At 47.6% G+C, this 14,653-nt stretch overlaps 1 protein-coding gene across 2 annotated transcripts in view; it reads right to left on the bottom strand.

Annotated features, from left to right (window-relative positions):
• The window catches only part of UST (uronyl 2-sulfotransferase), a 303,266-nt gene that overhangs the window by 105,778 nt on the left and 182,835 nt on the right, over positions 1 to 14,653 (bottom strand). For both annotated transcript variants that reach the window (XM_042940047.1, XM_042940048.1), the window contains 2 exons: positions 11,972 to 12,051; positions 973 to 1,126 (listed from right to left, as the gene is read on the bottom strand). In XM_042940047.1, the coding sequence (XP_042795981.1) occupies positions 973 to 1,126; positions 11,972 to 12,051 (234 nt within the window). The remainder of the gene's footprint in view (positions 1 to 972; positions 1,127 to 11,971; positions 12,052 to 14,653) is intronic.

Below are 14,653 nucleotides of genomic sequence, written 5' to 3'. Positions count from 1 at the left end.
GTGAAAGTGACATCACGCAAAATACTCCCATCCTCCAAACACGAACTTTCATTACACTTTTAAAAATTAAATGAGGAAAGAGAAGCTTGGGCATTGGCTGGAATTGTGGGTAATGACACTTCAGCTCTAAGGATGCTCTGTGGCCTTGACAGCAGGGGGCACAGGCTCTGGGTCACTCTCCCACCCTGGGAACAGACTTGTACTGACCCCTCATTACTCTCTTCTCCTTCTGCTGTGCCCAACGGCCCAGGATGGGTCTGGGTGACCCCAACAGGCTCCCTGAGACACGCAGACCAGGATTTCCCCTTCTTTACCACCCGATCTCGGCTGCCCGACAAGCTTTTGTTGATCTAGGTCACAAACAGGTGACAAATGCACTCTAACTCTGTTGCTGGCCCTCCCTTTTTGTTCCCAACTCTGCCCTATGGAAACAATTACTGGGGTCACAATTAACATCCCCATGGAGCTGAGGGTCCCCAAACAAGGTCCAGAAAGAGCAGTTTTTGCTGAGACAGCCTAATTCTGTTGTGCTCTGGTGGGCAAGAACCCGGACTTGACATTGGACGACCTGTAAACAGTCACGGTTGTGCCCACATCCTTTAAGGAACCACAGGGTCTCATCTGAAGACACCCCTCTCTCATAGGACTGCCACGGGAGGCACGTTGTGCCCTTCAAGAGAGATTCCAAACACGTCTAAATGACAGTACCACCCATCAGGTTTCCCTAGGGATTCCCCTGGGATTTAGTGCGAAAGACAAACCAGGAAAAACCAGACTAGAAAGTCATTTGAGAAGATGCTCATCAGGATCTGGGTCATCTGGGACAATCAGCTTTTCACGGGCAAAACTTCCTCCCTGAGGAAGGTGCCACAGAAGTGCCACGGGACAGCCAGGGTGGGGAGGGAGAGCTCCCCGGCCTCCAGGGGCTCGCCCAGGGCGGGGTGGGCCACTCTTAGATGCCACAGGACTTACCAGGTAGCGTTCCTCCTGCCTCATGCTGGGGGTGCGGATCATGTGGTTCTGTTCCCCTCTCCAGTCTCCAAATCGACGGAAAAAATAGTTAGATAAAAACCGGTTGACGGGGTCTCTAATGATGTTGATGTAGACGGGCTGGTCTCCTCCAAACCTAACACATGCACACAAACATGGAGCTGGTTACGACCCATCACTTCTGGAGGACAACGAAGCCCACTTAGACTCCGTTTCCCCTCTAGCTCATATATTGTCATTAGAGGACCCAGTCTGCTAAGGTACCAGTGAAGAATTCAATCAGCGAGCAGGGGTTCCTGATCGGCACTTTATTATGTGTGGGAAATGTCTGTGCGGGGACCTGCTGGGGCTGAGAGGGCTATTCCTGGCCAGCACCAGGCAAACGACTGGATTTGTCAGCAGGGAGGTGTGGACATGGTCTCGTTTTCTCCCTGGGCTGTGGGTTCCTGAGGGTGGGGGCACGCGGTGGTGGGTTTTGTATTCCCAGCGTCTGGCACAGACACACTGGCAGGTGGCTGCCCCTCATGGAACGTGTGATCAATCCCGATTGCCTCGCTGGGTGAGATGGTGCTTCTTCTATGTTCTGATTCCAACAGTCTCAGGGCAGGTGCTCTGCAGGAAGTGGGTGACATTAGCCAACGTTTATTAAACACACTCAACATTTATTAAATCACCTTCTTGTAAGCCTTTCGTGAACACCTCACAGAAGACTCACAACGTCTCCATGGAGTAGGAACCACAACCGTCCCCATCGGCACCTGGGGCAGGGAGGGGGTGAGTAATTTGTGGCTGAGCCGGGATGTGAACCCAGGCAGGTCTGGCTCCAGAATCTGTGCTCTGAACCATGGAAAGAAGATTCCAGAGTTGAGAAAAGTAATAACGTAAGGGGGCATTATGAGCACAACAAAAATCTATGTAATTATCCTTAAATGGAGGCAGGTGGTTTTAGATAAAAATAAAACGAGTATCTAGGTGTTTCATTTTAATGCCTTCCACAAAGGTATTGGGTAAATGCTCTGAACGCTAGCCTGAGGGCAAGGCCTCCCTGAGGCAAAACGATCAGGTTGGCTGAGTTTTTCTTAAGGCTTCTCCCCTTTTTCTTTGACCGGCCTGCACACAATGGCCCTGGGGAGCCTGGGAGAACACTCCAGGCTCTGGGCACAGGTCTCGCTCTGGGGACCTTCTGGGGACCCGCAGGCAGACCCTCAGGGTCCTTTTACCCTGTGACCCTGTGGCCTTCTGATGAGGATGCCTGGACATTCCATCAGGGGTCAGAAGGAGCACAGAGAAAACAAACTGACGAGACCCCGTCTCACGACTCCCCGGCTGGCAGACTCTGTGACCTTGCAAAAGCCAGCCCAGAATCACAGTCACATCCTTCAGCAGTTCTGCCCCATCCCGTGTCCGTCCTTCTGTCCAGCACTGTCCGTGTAGGTCTGCCTCTCCCGTCAGCCTACGCTCCTGGAGCCGGCAACGATGCCACTTAGCACAGTGTGAGCCACACAGTAGGTGCTCAGCCAGTGAAGACTTGAATGCCTGGGTGTATGCTTCTAAGTTTACAGGCTTCTGCTGATATCACAGGCCTCTGCTATAGATGAAAGTCGACATACCAGGTCACCCATCTTTTGTCGTGTATTAACTCACATAAGGTCCTAGGTCTATTTGTATTTTTATCTAAAAAATGTTTTTAACATTTATTCATTTGTGAGGGACAGAGAGAGACAGAGTGCAAGCAGGGGAGGGACAGAGAGAGAGGGAGACACAGGACCTGAAGCAGGCTCCAGGCCCTGAGCTGTCAGCACAGAGCCCGATGCGGGGCTCGAACTCACGAGCCGTGAGATCGTGACCTGAGCCGAAGTCGGATGCTCAACCGACTGAGCCATCCAGGCGCCCCATTTGCATTTTTATTTTTATTTTTTTATTATTTTAAAAAAAAATTTGTAATGTTTATTTTTGAGAGAGACAGAGACAGAGCGCGAGCAGGGGAGGGGCAGAGAGAGGGAGACACAGAATCCGAAGCAGGCTCCAGGCTCCGAGCTGTCAGCACAGAGCCCAATATGGGGTTCGAACCCACGAACCCTGAGATCATGACCTGGGTCAAAGTCAGACGCTTAACTGACCGAGCCACGCAGGGGCCCCCATCTATTTGCATTTTTAACGAGAAGCTTCAGAAAGAGGAATCCAAAGGTACGAAAAGAAATGACTGTCTAGTGGTGGACTTTCAGGCACCAGGCTGCGTGAATGATATTCTGGACTCCTTGACCACTCCCCACGGGAAAGTTAACCAGGGTTAGCCGTGCCAGTACGAGTCTTGTATGGACACAAGGTGACGTTCACGCAGCTGGAGGCGCATGGGAACCAACTCATCTCACAAGTCAGCTGTGCCAAACCAGCTCACCCCTATCGTCCTGGAGGTATCTTCCTCTTTTTAATTAAATTGAGTTTCGTACCTACGATAAGCAGCAACTAAAGTAATAAAGCTACGGGTTAGGAAGACGAAGCATGCGTCCCAGATGTGAATGCCGGGAGGCCCTCCGCAATCGCATCACGCTTTCCAGAAACCTCAACTGTAGTCTGTCTTCATGTGAAGAATGACTGTTACCGAGAATTAGCAGAAGTGCCCAATCCTGTGAAGCAAGGCACGGCTTCCCACTGTGAGAGGGCCCTCAGTCTGGCCGCTGCCATCTCCCCCCGAAGGCTGCAGACTGACAAGGCTTCTTGGACGTGGGTGACGTGCTCTGAGTTGCACGCGGCAGCCCAATGCAAGGTTTCCAGGAAACTTTCCAAAACAGAAGTTTTAGATGGTTTAGGAATTTATTAAGTATCAGATAATATAATAGCCACTCTCTCGAAATTTCTAACTGTAGAGAGACATCTGATAGAGATCTCCCCCATTCCAGAAGTCAACAGTAATAATGGTTTCAGGCTGCCAGCCCGCTCCTTTGTCTAGGACAGAGCTCCCCCCCAAACTGGTAAAACTGGGGTGGCACGTCAGTTACACCAAAGAGGCCAGAATACCACCCACGCTTCCCAGGGAAACAAGTTTCCCCCCCTCAACCCATCCTCTCTCGAGATGAGTTTCTCCTTCTCCTGCAATGTTTGGTCCTAATCAGAATTCCTGGTCACCCTTAGAAGGTCTCCCAGTCTCCTGAACGTAGGGCTGCTGATCTGTGCCAGAAACAGAAGGCTTTGCACGCCCACCCAATCTCAGGCCACGCAACACTCTGCCTTACGTTTTCAACCCTGAAGAGAAGACTTCCAGAGCCTCCCGGTGAAGTCCATCCTATTGGCCAACCTGACAGCTGAGGTCTTTGGTATACCAGCCAAAATTCCCAGTCTTCTTTTATCCAGACTTCCTTTTGTTCATCCCCTCGACATAAAGAATTAGCTTCTCTTTTTGTTTGTGGCCGGTGTTTTTGTTTGTTTGTTTGTTTTCGTTGGTTTGTTTGTTTTTACAACTTTTAGCCTCTTCGGCTTCAATTTTAAATCCTGTAAATTCTTTTGTGCATGTTTCTTCTTGAAAATTCCTTTGGCAGTTGTCTTCAGACTTATTTCCTTTTATTTTTTAATCTGCACTACTAATTTGGCCTTTATGAAGCTCTAAAAAATTGTGCTGACCACAACTGAGGAAAGGTTCTGCATTGTGCAAACATCCTAGAGCAGAGGAGGCGGGCCATATTTTGTTTTTCACTTAACAACCCACGCTCTTGTCCCTTGGTCACCACAACAGCTACTGCATATGTGAAGCTCTCTTTTAAGTCATCCTAAAATAGCAGGCATTTCCACTCTTTGACTTCTGTTCATACACCATATGTATCAACTCTTCAATCACCCCCTGTGGGTCTCCTTCCGACCCTCTGCAAATTTACCATATTCTTTTCATTTTTGTGTTTTGATGAGAAGATGAAGACCCAAGGCAGAATGTAATTCTCGAGAAATGATAACTGCATGGCTCTCACTTTTTTCCCATGAATTCCTAAATATCTCATTCTGAGGATGTTCTTCCGTATCTGCCCCCCACTGCTGCCTTAATCAGTCAACCCGCAGCATTGGCCACCTCCCCAATAGCTACGCAAAGCAAAGCAGGTGGGCAAGAATTTTAGGCATACTTTCATCAACTTGCTGGTGATATTCTGCCTAGAATATTACTGCACATAGTAAACAGCAAGACTTATGACCCCAGTTGTTCTGGGGAATTAAGATTGTGTTGTCCTCCCGTTATGGTAGAATTTGCTAGGGCTGGGAACATTTTTTTGAAAGTATGTCTTCTTTTTTTTGTGTTTGTTTAAATTATGGTAAAATATACATAACGGAAACATTTTATGTATACAGCCATCTCCAGAACATTCTCCTCATCCCAAACCCGAGCTCTGTGTGACCCTCCACTTGGCCGCTGGCAATTTCCATTCTACTGAAAGTGTATCTTCTTCTCACCTCTGGCCTAAAAGTAGGGGTTATCCCCTGTGCTGTTACCTAACATTCAAAGATGGTAAGTACCCCGTGGCTAGAAGCCCGGCTTTGATCCCTGGGGAAGAGACACTTTGAAGTGACAGAAAGGCCATCATGGAAAAGGCTGTGATTGTTTGGGGGGCAGGCTGAGGAGCTGCCCACAGGAGGAGGGAGGGAGGGACGCTTATTTGCTGGTCCTTCGTTGGAATGGGGCCAAAGGGCCACCGAGTATCCTCCCAAACCCGAGACGGGGGCACTTTGGTCCCCGCCACCAGGGAGAGGACGTCACTTCACGAAACACAAGCAGAGAAGACTGAGCCTCCTCGGCTCTGTGGCGTGTCCTGAGGGAAGAGAGGGGGATGCTGAGTGGGGACAAATGTGGGTGAAGGGAGGGCCGGCTGGGACACTGGAGTGAGGGCTCCTGCTTGGAGCCAAGGGGACTCCACGAGAGGGAAGGTTGTTCGTAGCAGGCAGTGAGGCGGGCTCAGGGAAAAGTCCCGAGGACACTAATCTCCGACGGGCCAACAAAGCACGTGGGCTTATGTGTCCCCTGACCAGCGCCATCCGCTCAGGGGAAGGGGAAAGTGAGAAGAGAGCGCCATTTTCCCAAGATTAGTCCAGCGGTGTTCCAACAGGATGAAATCAAGCTTCAGGAGGGAAAGACAGCGTTCAGCAGCTGTTGATCTCAGCTGTTACCCGGAAGCCCTCTTCACAGGTGGAGCTTCCTGTCACCGTTACAAAAGATTTGCAGGGCACGGCCTGAAAGTGGGTGGTTTTGCCAATGACAGCGAAAACCAAGTCAACATTCAGAAACAAGCTGTGGAAACCAGACGGAATTATGGAATTAGTAAGGCTGGATTTGTTTTGTTAAATAGTGCCATCAGAGGGCAGCCTTTGTTCACGCCAGTAATTAAGGCTTCTTTAAGGGAAGAGAGAAAGTGTCCAAAACGCTGCTCCTCGAACATCACACCCTGCCTGCTTCTTGAGTGACTGATTTATTTTTAAATATTTTGCTTTTGTGAGTTAGTGTTGGCGTGGGAGCCAGCATCTGCGATAAATAAGGAAACAGAAGAAGTGAAGGAGGGCGAGGGAGTCATGAATGAGAAATGAAGAATCCCGTGAAAAAAGGGCTCTGAGACGTGGTAGTTTGAAATGGTTTAGCGTACTGATCTAGCCTGTAATTCGCTTGGACTATTCTGACAGCACCTTGCTCTGACACGTAACTTCCTCATGTCTTCCCTGCAAGACACAAGTTGGGAGTTGAGTGGCGGTGGGGGGCGGGGGGCACAGGTTGGAAAGTTACTGCCCCCTCAAGCCCCCCAAAACCCTTGCAAACAAACAGTGGGGGCAAGGGGAAGATGAATTGAATTGTCTGTCACGGTCTTTCAGCGTGTGGATCTAAGCCGCACCTGAGGAGATGCCGTTCATGCGGAAAGGCTGACATTTGTCAAAAATTATCATTCTCTCGGTTAGTTCAACAACCGGGAATGGACACATTAGATGGCAGTACACAAATAGTAAAAGTCCTCCTAAATCATCACAACAAAGAAGGGCATCTTTTAGGCCAAGATCATTTTTGACTCAATTCTCCAGGTAGTCCAGTTGGAAGACATGTGTCCGGACCAAATGTTTAAGCAGTTCAAAAACTGTATGAGGGAGTGGTCTAGTGGAAACCCTCACAGATCCCAACTGGCCTGAAATTTCTGCTGAGTTTGGAGTGTTTATCTCCTCTGGCGGGAAGCCTTCCCCGAAGCAACGATGGAAACATCAGTTTGGTCTGATAACTACTGCTTTCTATGGTTGAATTAATAAAACTGGGTATCGTGAAATGGTCCTTTTAGGTCTAAAAATAGGGAACAGAAGGAACAGAGCAAGATGCCTAGATGATGAATAAATGAAGCAGCTCGGCTATCTAATCACCAAGAGCTCACAGGAGAGGATCTATATTTCAAGATAAGGATGCCATAGTTAATGGGGAAAAAAAAGAAATAAAGGCAATTCGTCCTGGGATAATGCCGTACGCTTCAGAAGTTCAGAACATTTGTGTGCACGAGGTGTGGGGAGAGAGGTGACTTCCATTCTTATGTTCTGCTCACCAGGAAGTGTCTTGCTGCATGTTAAGAATGTCAGGAAGACTAGAAACGAAATATCAACAAAGAATATTAAGCTGCACTATCAATTTTTCTCTTAATGACCTCATTATCTTGAAACGAGCCAACCATACGGCTGTCAGCAACGATCGTGGTAGGTTTCTTAAGAGTAGCTCAATTATCTCTTTGCCTTACAATTCAAAATATGGAAGTCATTTTTTAAAAGCACGGGAAAGCCCTCTTAACAAGTTCCCACTTAGTTGTTTTTCTGTTAATTGTATACTGGGGGGCTTGCTCTGTATGCCCGTATATATGGAGGTCTTGTACCTGGGCACCCCTCTTCCCCTCCCCACCCCGCCGCCTTGTGCGTGTGGGGTGGCAGGAGAGGACATGATCGCTTCCGCAGATAGCGTGGGCTTTTTAAAAGGAGCAGAGCTGCTCAGGCCAGTCTCTCTTTTTTCCTGCTTAGAACTCTTGACTGCCAGCCATTTTTGCTGTGCTCACCCTTGGGGCTCCCATCTACGGATTCCTCTTGGTCCCTCTCTTTGTCCGGTTTTAGCTCATGCTGGTCCCTGTGCCGCCAGTGCCCTTCCCTTTTGTCTAACGCTGACCCGTCCCTCATATCCCAGAGGCAAGGGCTCCTGTTCTGGAAGGCCCTCCCACTCTTCCTCCCTCAGGGAGGGAGGGTCCCGCCTCCCCTGTGGGAGAGACTGCCACTCTCTCTCCTAAAGCCCATCACACTTTGCTGCCAATCCTTCCTCGATGGAAGAAGAACAGACGCTTGCCCTAAAGCAGCGAAAGCATTTCTAGTTCATTGTGGAAGCCCCGGTCCTCCAGCAGTGAACAGGACATAGAGGGTGCCCGGCAAAACACGTGTTTGACTGAACAAAATGGAATGGAAGGTGGAGAAGTCAGCACGAGCCGGGCCCTCTCCTCAAGGTATCTCGGGAGACACCGCGAGGCTGCTCGGGAACTCGGCCGTCGGCTCAGAAAGAGGCTTCGACGGCAATGCCTCTTGAGTGCCAACTGGCAACACTGTACAGGTGTCTTTCAGCAGCGGCAGAACGATGTGCTCGCTTCGGCAGCACATATGCTAAAACTAGAGGCGGCAGAACGCTCTCACAAACCACTTCGACGAGAAACTACAAAGGTAGTTTGTAGTTACCCTAGGGCCGAACGGTTGCCAGAGACATAGGAACGCGTCATTTCTAATACACAAATAGACACACAACCTGGATGGAAAAAAAAATCACAAGTTATGCAGGGATGCCAGATGAGAATTAATAGGAAAGTACGAGGCAAAAAAGATTATTGGCATATACCACAGGAAAGATTACTTAGAACAATCTCCTCCGTAAGGAAAACAGGAGTACGTGTTTCAGTCTTGCTCAAGTATAAATTGCTACACTTTGTTAAGAATGATCTATTTTGGGGGCGCCTGAGTGGCTCAGTCAATTAGGTGGTCTGCCTCTTGGTTTTAGCTCAGGTCATGATCTTGCAGTTCGTGAGTTCAAGCCCTGCACCGGTGTGGAGACTGCTTGGGATTCTCTCTCTCTCTCTCTCTCTCTCTGCCCCTCCCCACTTGCGCTCTCTCTCTCTCTCAAAATTAATTTTAAAAAACTTAAAAAATATGTTAAAAAAAAGAATGATCTGGGGCGCCTGGGTGGCTTGGTCGGTTAAGCGTCCGACTTCGGCTCAGGTCATGATCTCACGGTCCATGAGTTTGAGCCCCGCGTCGGGCTCTGTGCTGACAGCTCAGAGCCCGGAGCCTGTTTCAGATTCTGTGTCTCCCTCTCTCTAACCCTCCCCCGTTCATGCTCTGTCTCTCTCTGTCTCAAAAATAAATAAACGTTAAAAAAATTAAAAAAAAAAAGAATGATCTATTTTGGTACATGTTTTTTTAAGCGTGCATAAGCAAGTCAGTATATATCTGGATTTATCTTATTTAAGATAAAATTATTTCCCCGTAAAAATATAAACTCCACTTTGCACGTATGTAATATCCTCCCCTCAAAAAAGTTGAAGGGCTTTCCTTCATTCCTGTGTTTGGAGCATCCCTACAAGGCAGGAGTGGGCAGAAACTGTTCCTATTTCATAGATGGGAAAACAGAGACCTCCCATCCCCACCCAGAGGTGAAACTGCTAGCCCAGAGTCATGGTCATTGGGAAGGTCTGACAGCCAGAGGTCCTGGCGGCCAGGCCAACACTGGTTTCTGGCGACGTGCTGTCTTCTCAAAGGTGTTTATCAATTTTTTTCTTCCATGATTAAATTAATCAAGACTAAACTCTTGGACATGTATGTATGTATGTTGCGTTTATTGTTTTTTAAATGTTTATTTTTGAGAGAGAGCATGAGTGGGGGAGGGGAAGAGAGAGGGGGAACAGAGGATCTTAGCGGGCTCTGCGCTGACAGCAGAGAGCCTGCTGTGGGACTCAAACTCACAAACTGTGAGATCATGACCTGGGCCAAAGTCAGATGCTCAACCAACTGAGCCACCCAGGTGCCTGTTGGACATGTATTTAGTAGTAGAGGCCATGATAAGACGTGGTTACCATGCTGTGCTCAGTTTTGCTGACCCAATTAAGGTACTGGCTTTGGCTTATCATTAGAACTTTACACTGGCCTGGGTCAAGTATTAAAATCTGTTGCATTGCAATTTGTTTTGGTTGTAAAAACCTGACCCCTGAAGCAAGAAGAGTTAAATCAAAGGTTAGAGGACATCAGGGGTGACACGGAAGGAAGCTCACCAGAAAAGCAAGGCGCGGGGGTGGGCGTGCTCTGCTCTTTGCAAGTCGTAAAATGCAATGCCTGATAGCTAACATGACCTCGTTGTCTAGTTACGTCCCGTTATGTGTTCTCGGCCGCTGGAAGTGAGAGGCAGGGCGCATACCCCAGACAATCCAGTACCAGGCCACTCTACAAATGTGGTGGGAAACACGCTCAGGCTACTGGGTCGCGGAGGCTGATCGGCAGTGTCCTATATGCCTATTCACCATCCAAGGGAACTCTGGGTAGCAGGGAGGCGGGGAAATCGCAGGGAGAGCTTACTTTTAAATATAAGGCAGCGCCTGCTCTTTGCCGCTAGGTAACTTGCTACATAACTTGCTCTGCTGAATCTCACTTGATTTGCACAGGGCCTGGTGCATGGCAGGGCCTGGTGCAACAGCCCTTTGAAGGCTAAAAGCTCCCACCCCCTAGACAGGTAGGCATCCCATGGCAGGGAAGCTGAACCAGGCAGCTCAGGTGTGAACTCGGAAGCAGCTAACACTCAGGCAGAGCCCTGTCTTTCCCTGAGCGCCAGCCTCCCTGGGTGCCTGGCCCAGCGGGGCGTTAGGCCAGCATCAGCCAGCAAGGCCTCTTGGTGCAGACCTGCGAGGTCCTATATCCCCGCGGGAGCTGCAGCAGTAAGGGAAGTGCCTGTGAGAGGATAAGGGAGGCCCAGGGGTCCCCGGGCTGTGGAGCGGATCTGCCCCCGGACCCCGTGCTCTGTCAGCGGAAACCAACTGTGAGCACAGACGCGGGCCAGCCCATGGAGAGGAGGAATCTGAGAGCCACCGGTTTGCAGTAAAGCGCAGTGACAGGGGACCCGGGCTAACGGCGGAAGAGAGTGCCCAGAACTTGGGAGTTAGCAACTGAACAGATCAAGAGTCTCACAACGTAAATTTGAAGATCTGCATGATTATCTGCAGCTGAAGAAAAAACCAGATTTCTAAAATACCCCCACCAGCATCAAATATGCAAGATTTAGAATAATCAAATGCAATATGAAAAAGGTACGGAGAGGCCAGTACTAGCACTTAGATCCGATAAAATACACATCACTCCTCAACTAAGTTATGCCGAGTCCCGTGTGGGTTCACATGGTACAAAAATGTGCAATGAAATATCTGTCGAAACACCTATCCCTTGCCTCTGAGTTTGTTTGTTTTAGCACCTAGCCGAGTTTTTTCTTTAAAACACAACTATGGGGAGTGCCTGGGTGGCTCAGTGAAGCGTCCGACTTCGGCTCAGGTCATGATCTCACGGTTCGTGAGTTCGAGCCCCGTGTCGGACTGTCTCCTGTCAGTGCAGAGCCTGCTTGGGATCCTCGGTCTCCCTCTCTCTCTCTCTCTGCCCCTCCCTTGTGCTCTCTCTCTTTCTCTCAAAAATATATAAACATCGTTAAGAAATCACAACTGTCACGTCAAATGGCTGTGCATTCAAATTATTTCAAGTCTTCAAAAGATTTAAGATTAGTATTCTAGAAAGAACTGAAGCTTCTGTCCAAATATTTCACATTTGGATCCCTCCACAGCCAAAATAAATGGATTAAAAAAAAAGTCCTTTCAAGGGCAATTACACTACTTTGAAAACGAAGGTGGATTTTAAAATAATTGTTCGTTAGAAGGAGTTTAAGTGCTAAAAAGAAGTGAAAGAACCATTAAGCTGGAAAATATCTTACCTTGAGAAGTTGAGGAAATGAACATGTCGAGTGAATAAATAGGGCTGTTCGGCAGTACTTATATTTTTAATCAGTTCCATCTATTAAAAAAAGTACAAAATTAGCATATATAGGATCTAATTTACCGAACTATATTAAGCTAAAGGTTATCTTCCCTACTCCTTTGTCCTCACTTATTACCACTTGGACCAGGGCCAAACAGCTGTGTTTTGTGCAACAGTTGTGAACTTTACATTAGGCTTCTTGCTGAAATCGATAGTCTTGTATTTAATTTAGTTGATCGCTACCACAAAAACAATGTGACAGGTTAAGTCATTTTAACTTGAGAATTCAGTGTGGCTGTACTGAAATGCAAGTAAAAAAATGTCTCTATGCCCCTTCTTTGGGAGTCAAAACAAGGCAAGAGGTTAAACATCATTTTAAATTTCTAGAATTACATTCTTGAGATATACAGAAATATTTGAAGCCAGGTCTGCAGAATTTAAAAGCGAGAACAAAATGAGGCAATACCTTACGATGTTCCTTTTTGATTCCAAGAATGTACAAAGCAAGTATTTTATAGGGAACACACAAAACACCCAAAACTTCTTGGTTTTCTGGTGGGTGGTCATCTGAAGTATTTATTTGCAGTTATCAGCAAGGCGAAGAGGAGTTTATATTTGTCTAAACTAACGTTTACGGTCTTCTGGAACATGTCATGATACGGAAAATGTTTAGTAAAATCTGTTAGAAATTCCAAGCATTCTTCTGACTCCCTGACTTCCTGAATTCCACTTTCCTTAGATTTTCGAATTGGCCCCATCAATACTGACACACAGTGGAATTTTTTTTAAAGCACACTGAAAATTGCCACTTTGGATGTACATTACCTCTTCGGAAACAGTCCACGTAGAACACTGGAAACAAAGGCGGTCGTTCATGTGTTAGCCACAGTAGCAATAACCACAATAAAATCAGAGTTTAGAACTCCAGGTTTGGGTCGAGCCGGACAGAAAACCTGAATCTGCCTGGTTCCCTCATGTCCGGCACAGGGCTCACGTCATAAATAAATGCTCAACAAATATTTATTGAATGAATTAACTCCCCCTACTACCTGCATTTTAGATTGTTACAGCAGGATCTCAGTGTCTAAAGCCTTTAATTAGATATTCAGGCTCACAACGACTGTTTGAAGAAATGAAATTGAATTTTAAAGGTAAATGACTGGCACCTCCTAACCTCGTACACGGTTCATCAGTGGCACGCCTGGGTAAATAATGATCTGCCTGTCCCCAAGCTTGAGTATAAAAGGAAACTGAACCCTGCTTCTTTATCTGTTGTTTATTCTGTGCACCACTCCCTTCCTCCACACACCCCCTGCATGTCCCAGCACCTGTTTTTGGCAACAGAACTTCCTGCTGGGTCACATAAATTTTCATTTTTGATGGATCTAACAAATAGAATTACAGATTTGGAAGCACAACCGAAGACTTCCGTTTGCTTAGAAACATAACTCTACGTTAAACGTGCTTAACGCGAAGACCACATAATGCTTTAATCTCTAGATTATTTTGATTCAAGTATTTCTCTGCACACATGAAAGTAATACGAGAGAGCCCCTCGTATCGTACAGGAAGACTGGAAGAACAGGTCAGAAGGGCAACTGTTTCTTTCACCTATTCAGCATCTTAATATATCCTGTAAACGCATGCCAATGTGTTCAATTTAATGGAAGAGCTGTAGTGGTTCGATTTGGAGAACAGTGTCGTAATAGTCCTAAAGCTGTCTATTTCACAAGGAGAAACGGATTCGCGGTGACAGCGCGTCACTCTTTCTAGACATACCCTTAAACGTAGGCGAGAAGTACTAATGCTCATGTTTAGTGCATCGGTACACCGAAGTCGGAGAGTATATCCAGCTCTCACACGCTCCATTGCTGCACACAACAGCGAAACCACGTACGAAGCCCCGCAAGCACGGGTGTAAGGCACTATGGTCAAGGCATCCTTTGCTTTGTCTCCACGAATGCTAAGACTTTCCCTAGGTCTAAAGGCAGGCAGTGGTCTCCTGTGCCCCTGCTGCCCTTCCCCGGAGTTTCGTCCTGGACCTCCACGGTTGCCAGCGGCCTGCCGTTTCTCTGGCCCGAGTCTTATCTGCACGGGTGGCATCACGAGTGATAATGGCACTACCTAAAATCGTCTCAGAAACCACCTGTCCTTTTCCTTGGCTCATGCGAGGCCACTGCTGGCCTTTATTCTGATTCCATTGCCTACATTCATTTATCATTCATTCACTCAGCATTTATGGAGTACTTACTAGGCTTTGGAGGCCCTTGAGATCAAGACATCATTGAGGTGAGAAGACACAGAAAGACAAGACAGTGGAGTGTGTCCTAATGGTGTCCCCAAATCCACGATGACCCGGACCACACTCTCGGTCCTCGTCCATCTTTACTCCTTATCCAGCTTACGGCATCTCTGCAGAGTGTGGTCCTGGCTGATGGTACTCTCCATTCATCCATACCTGGCTAATGGTATGGTGTCCATACCATTTCACTTTTGATCTGGGTCTTTCCTGACACTCGTATTTAGTCACTTGCTGAGTTACGTTGATTTTACCTTTACTATAACCCTCAAATGGCATTTAAGGTGTCCTGTGGCCAGACAAACAAGACCTCTCCTTGGTCCTTCCTTATACTGTGTC

Source organism: Panthera leo, chromosome B2 (genome assembly GCF_018350215.1).
Source record: "Panthera leo isolate Ple1 chromosome B2, P.leo_Ple1_pat1.1, whole genome shotgun sequence".
NCBI classification, from domain to species: domain Eukaryota; kingdom Metazoa; phylum Chordata; class Mammalia; order Carnivora; family Felidae; genus Panthera; species Panthera leo.
Note: the sequence above shows the minus strand (reverse complement) of the source record. Positions and strands in the feature narration are given on the sequence as shown.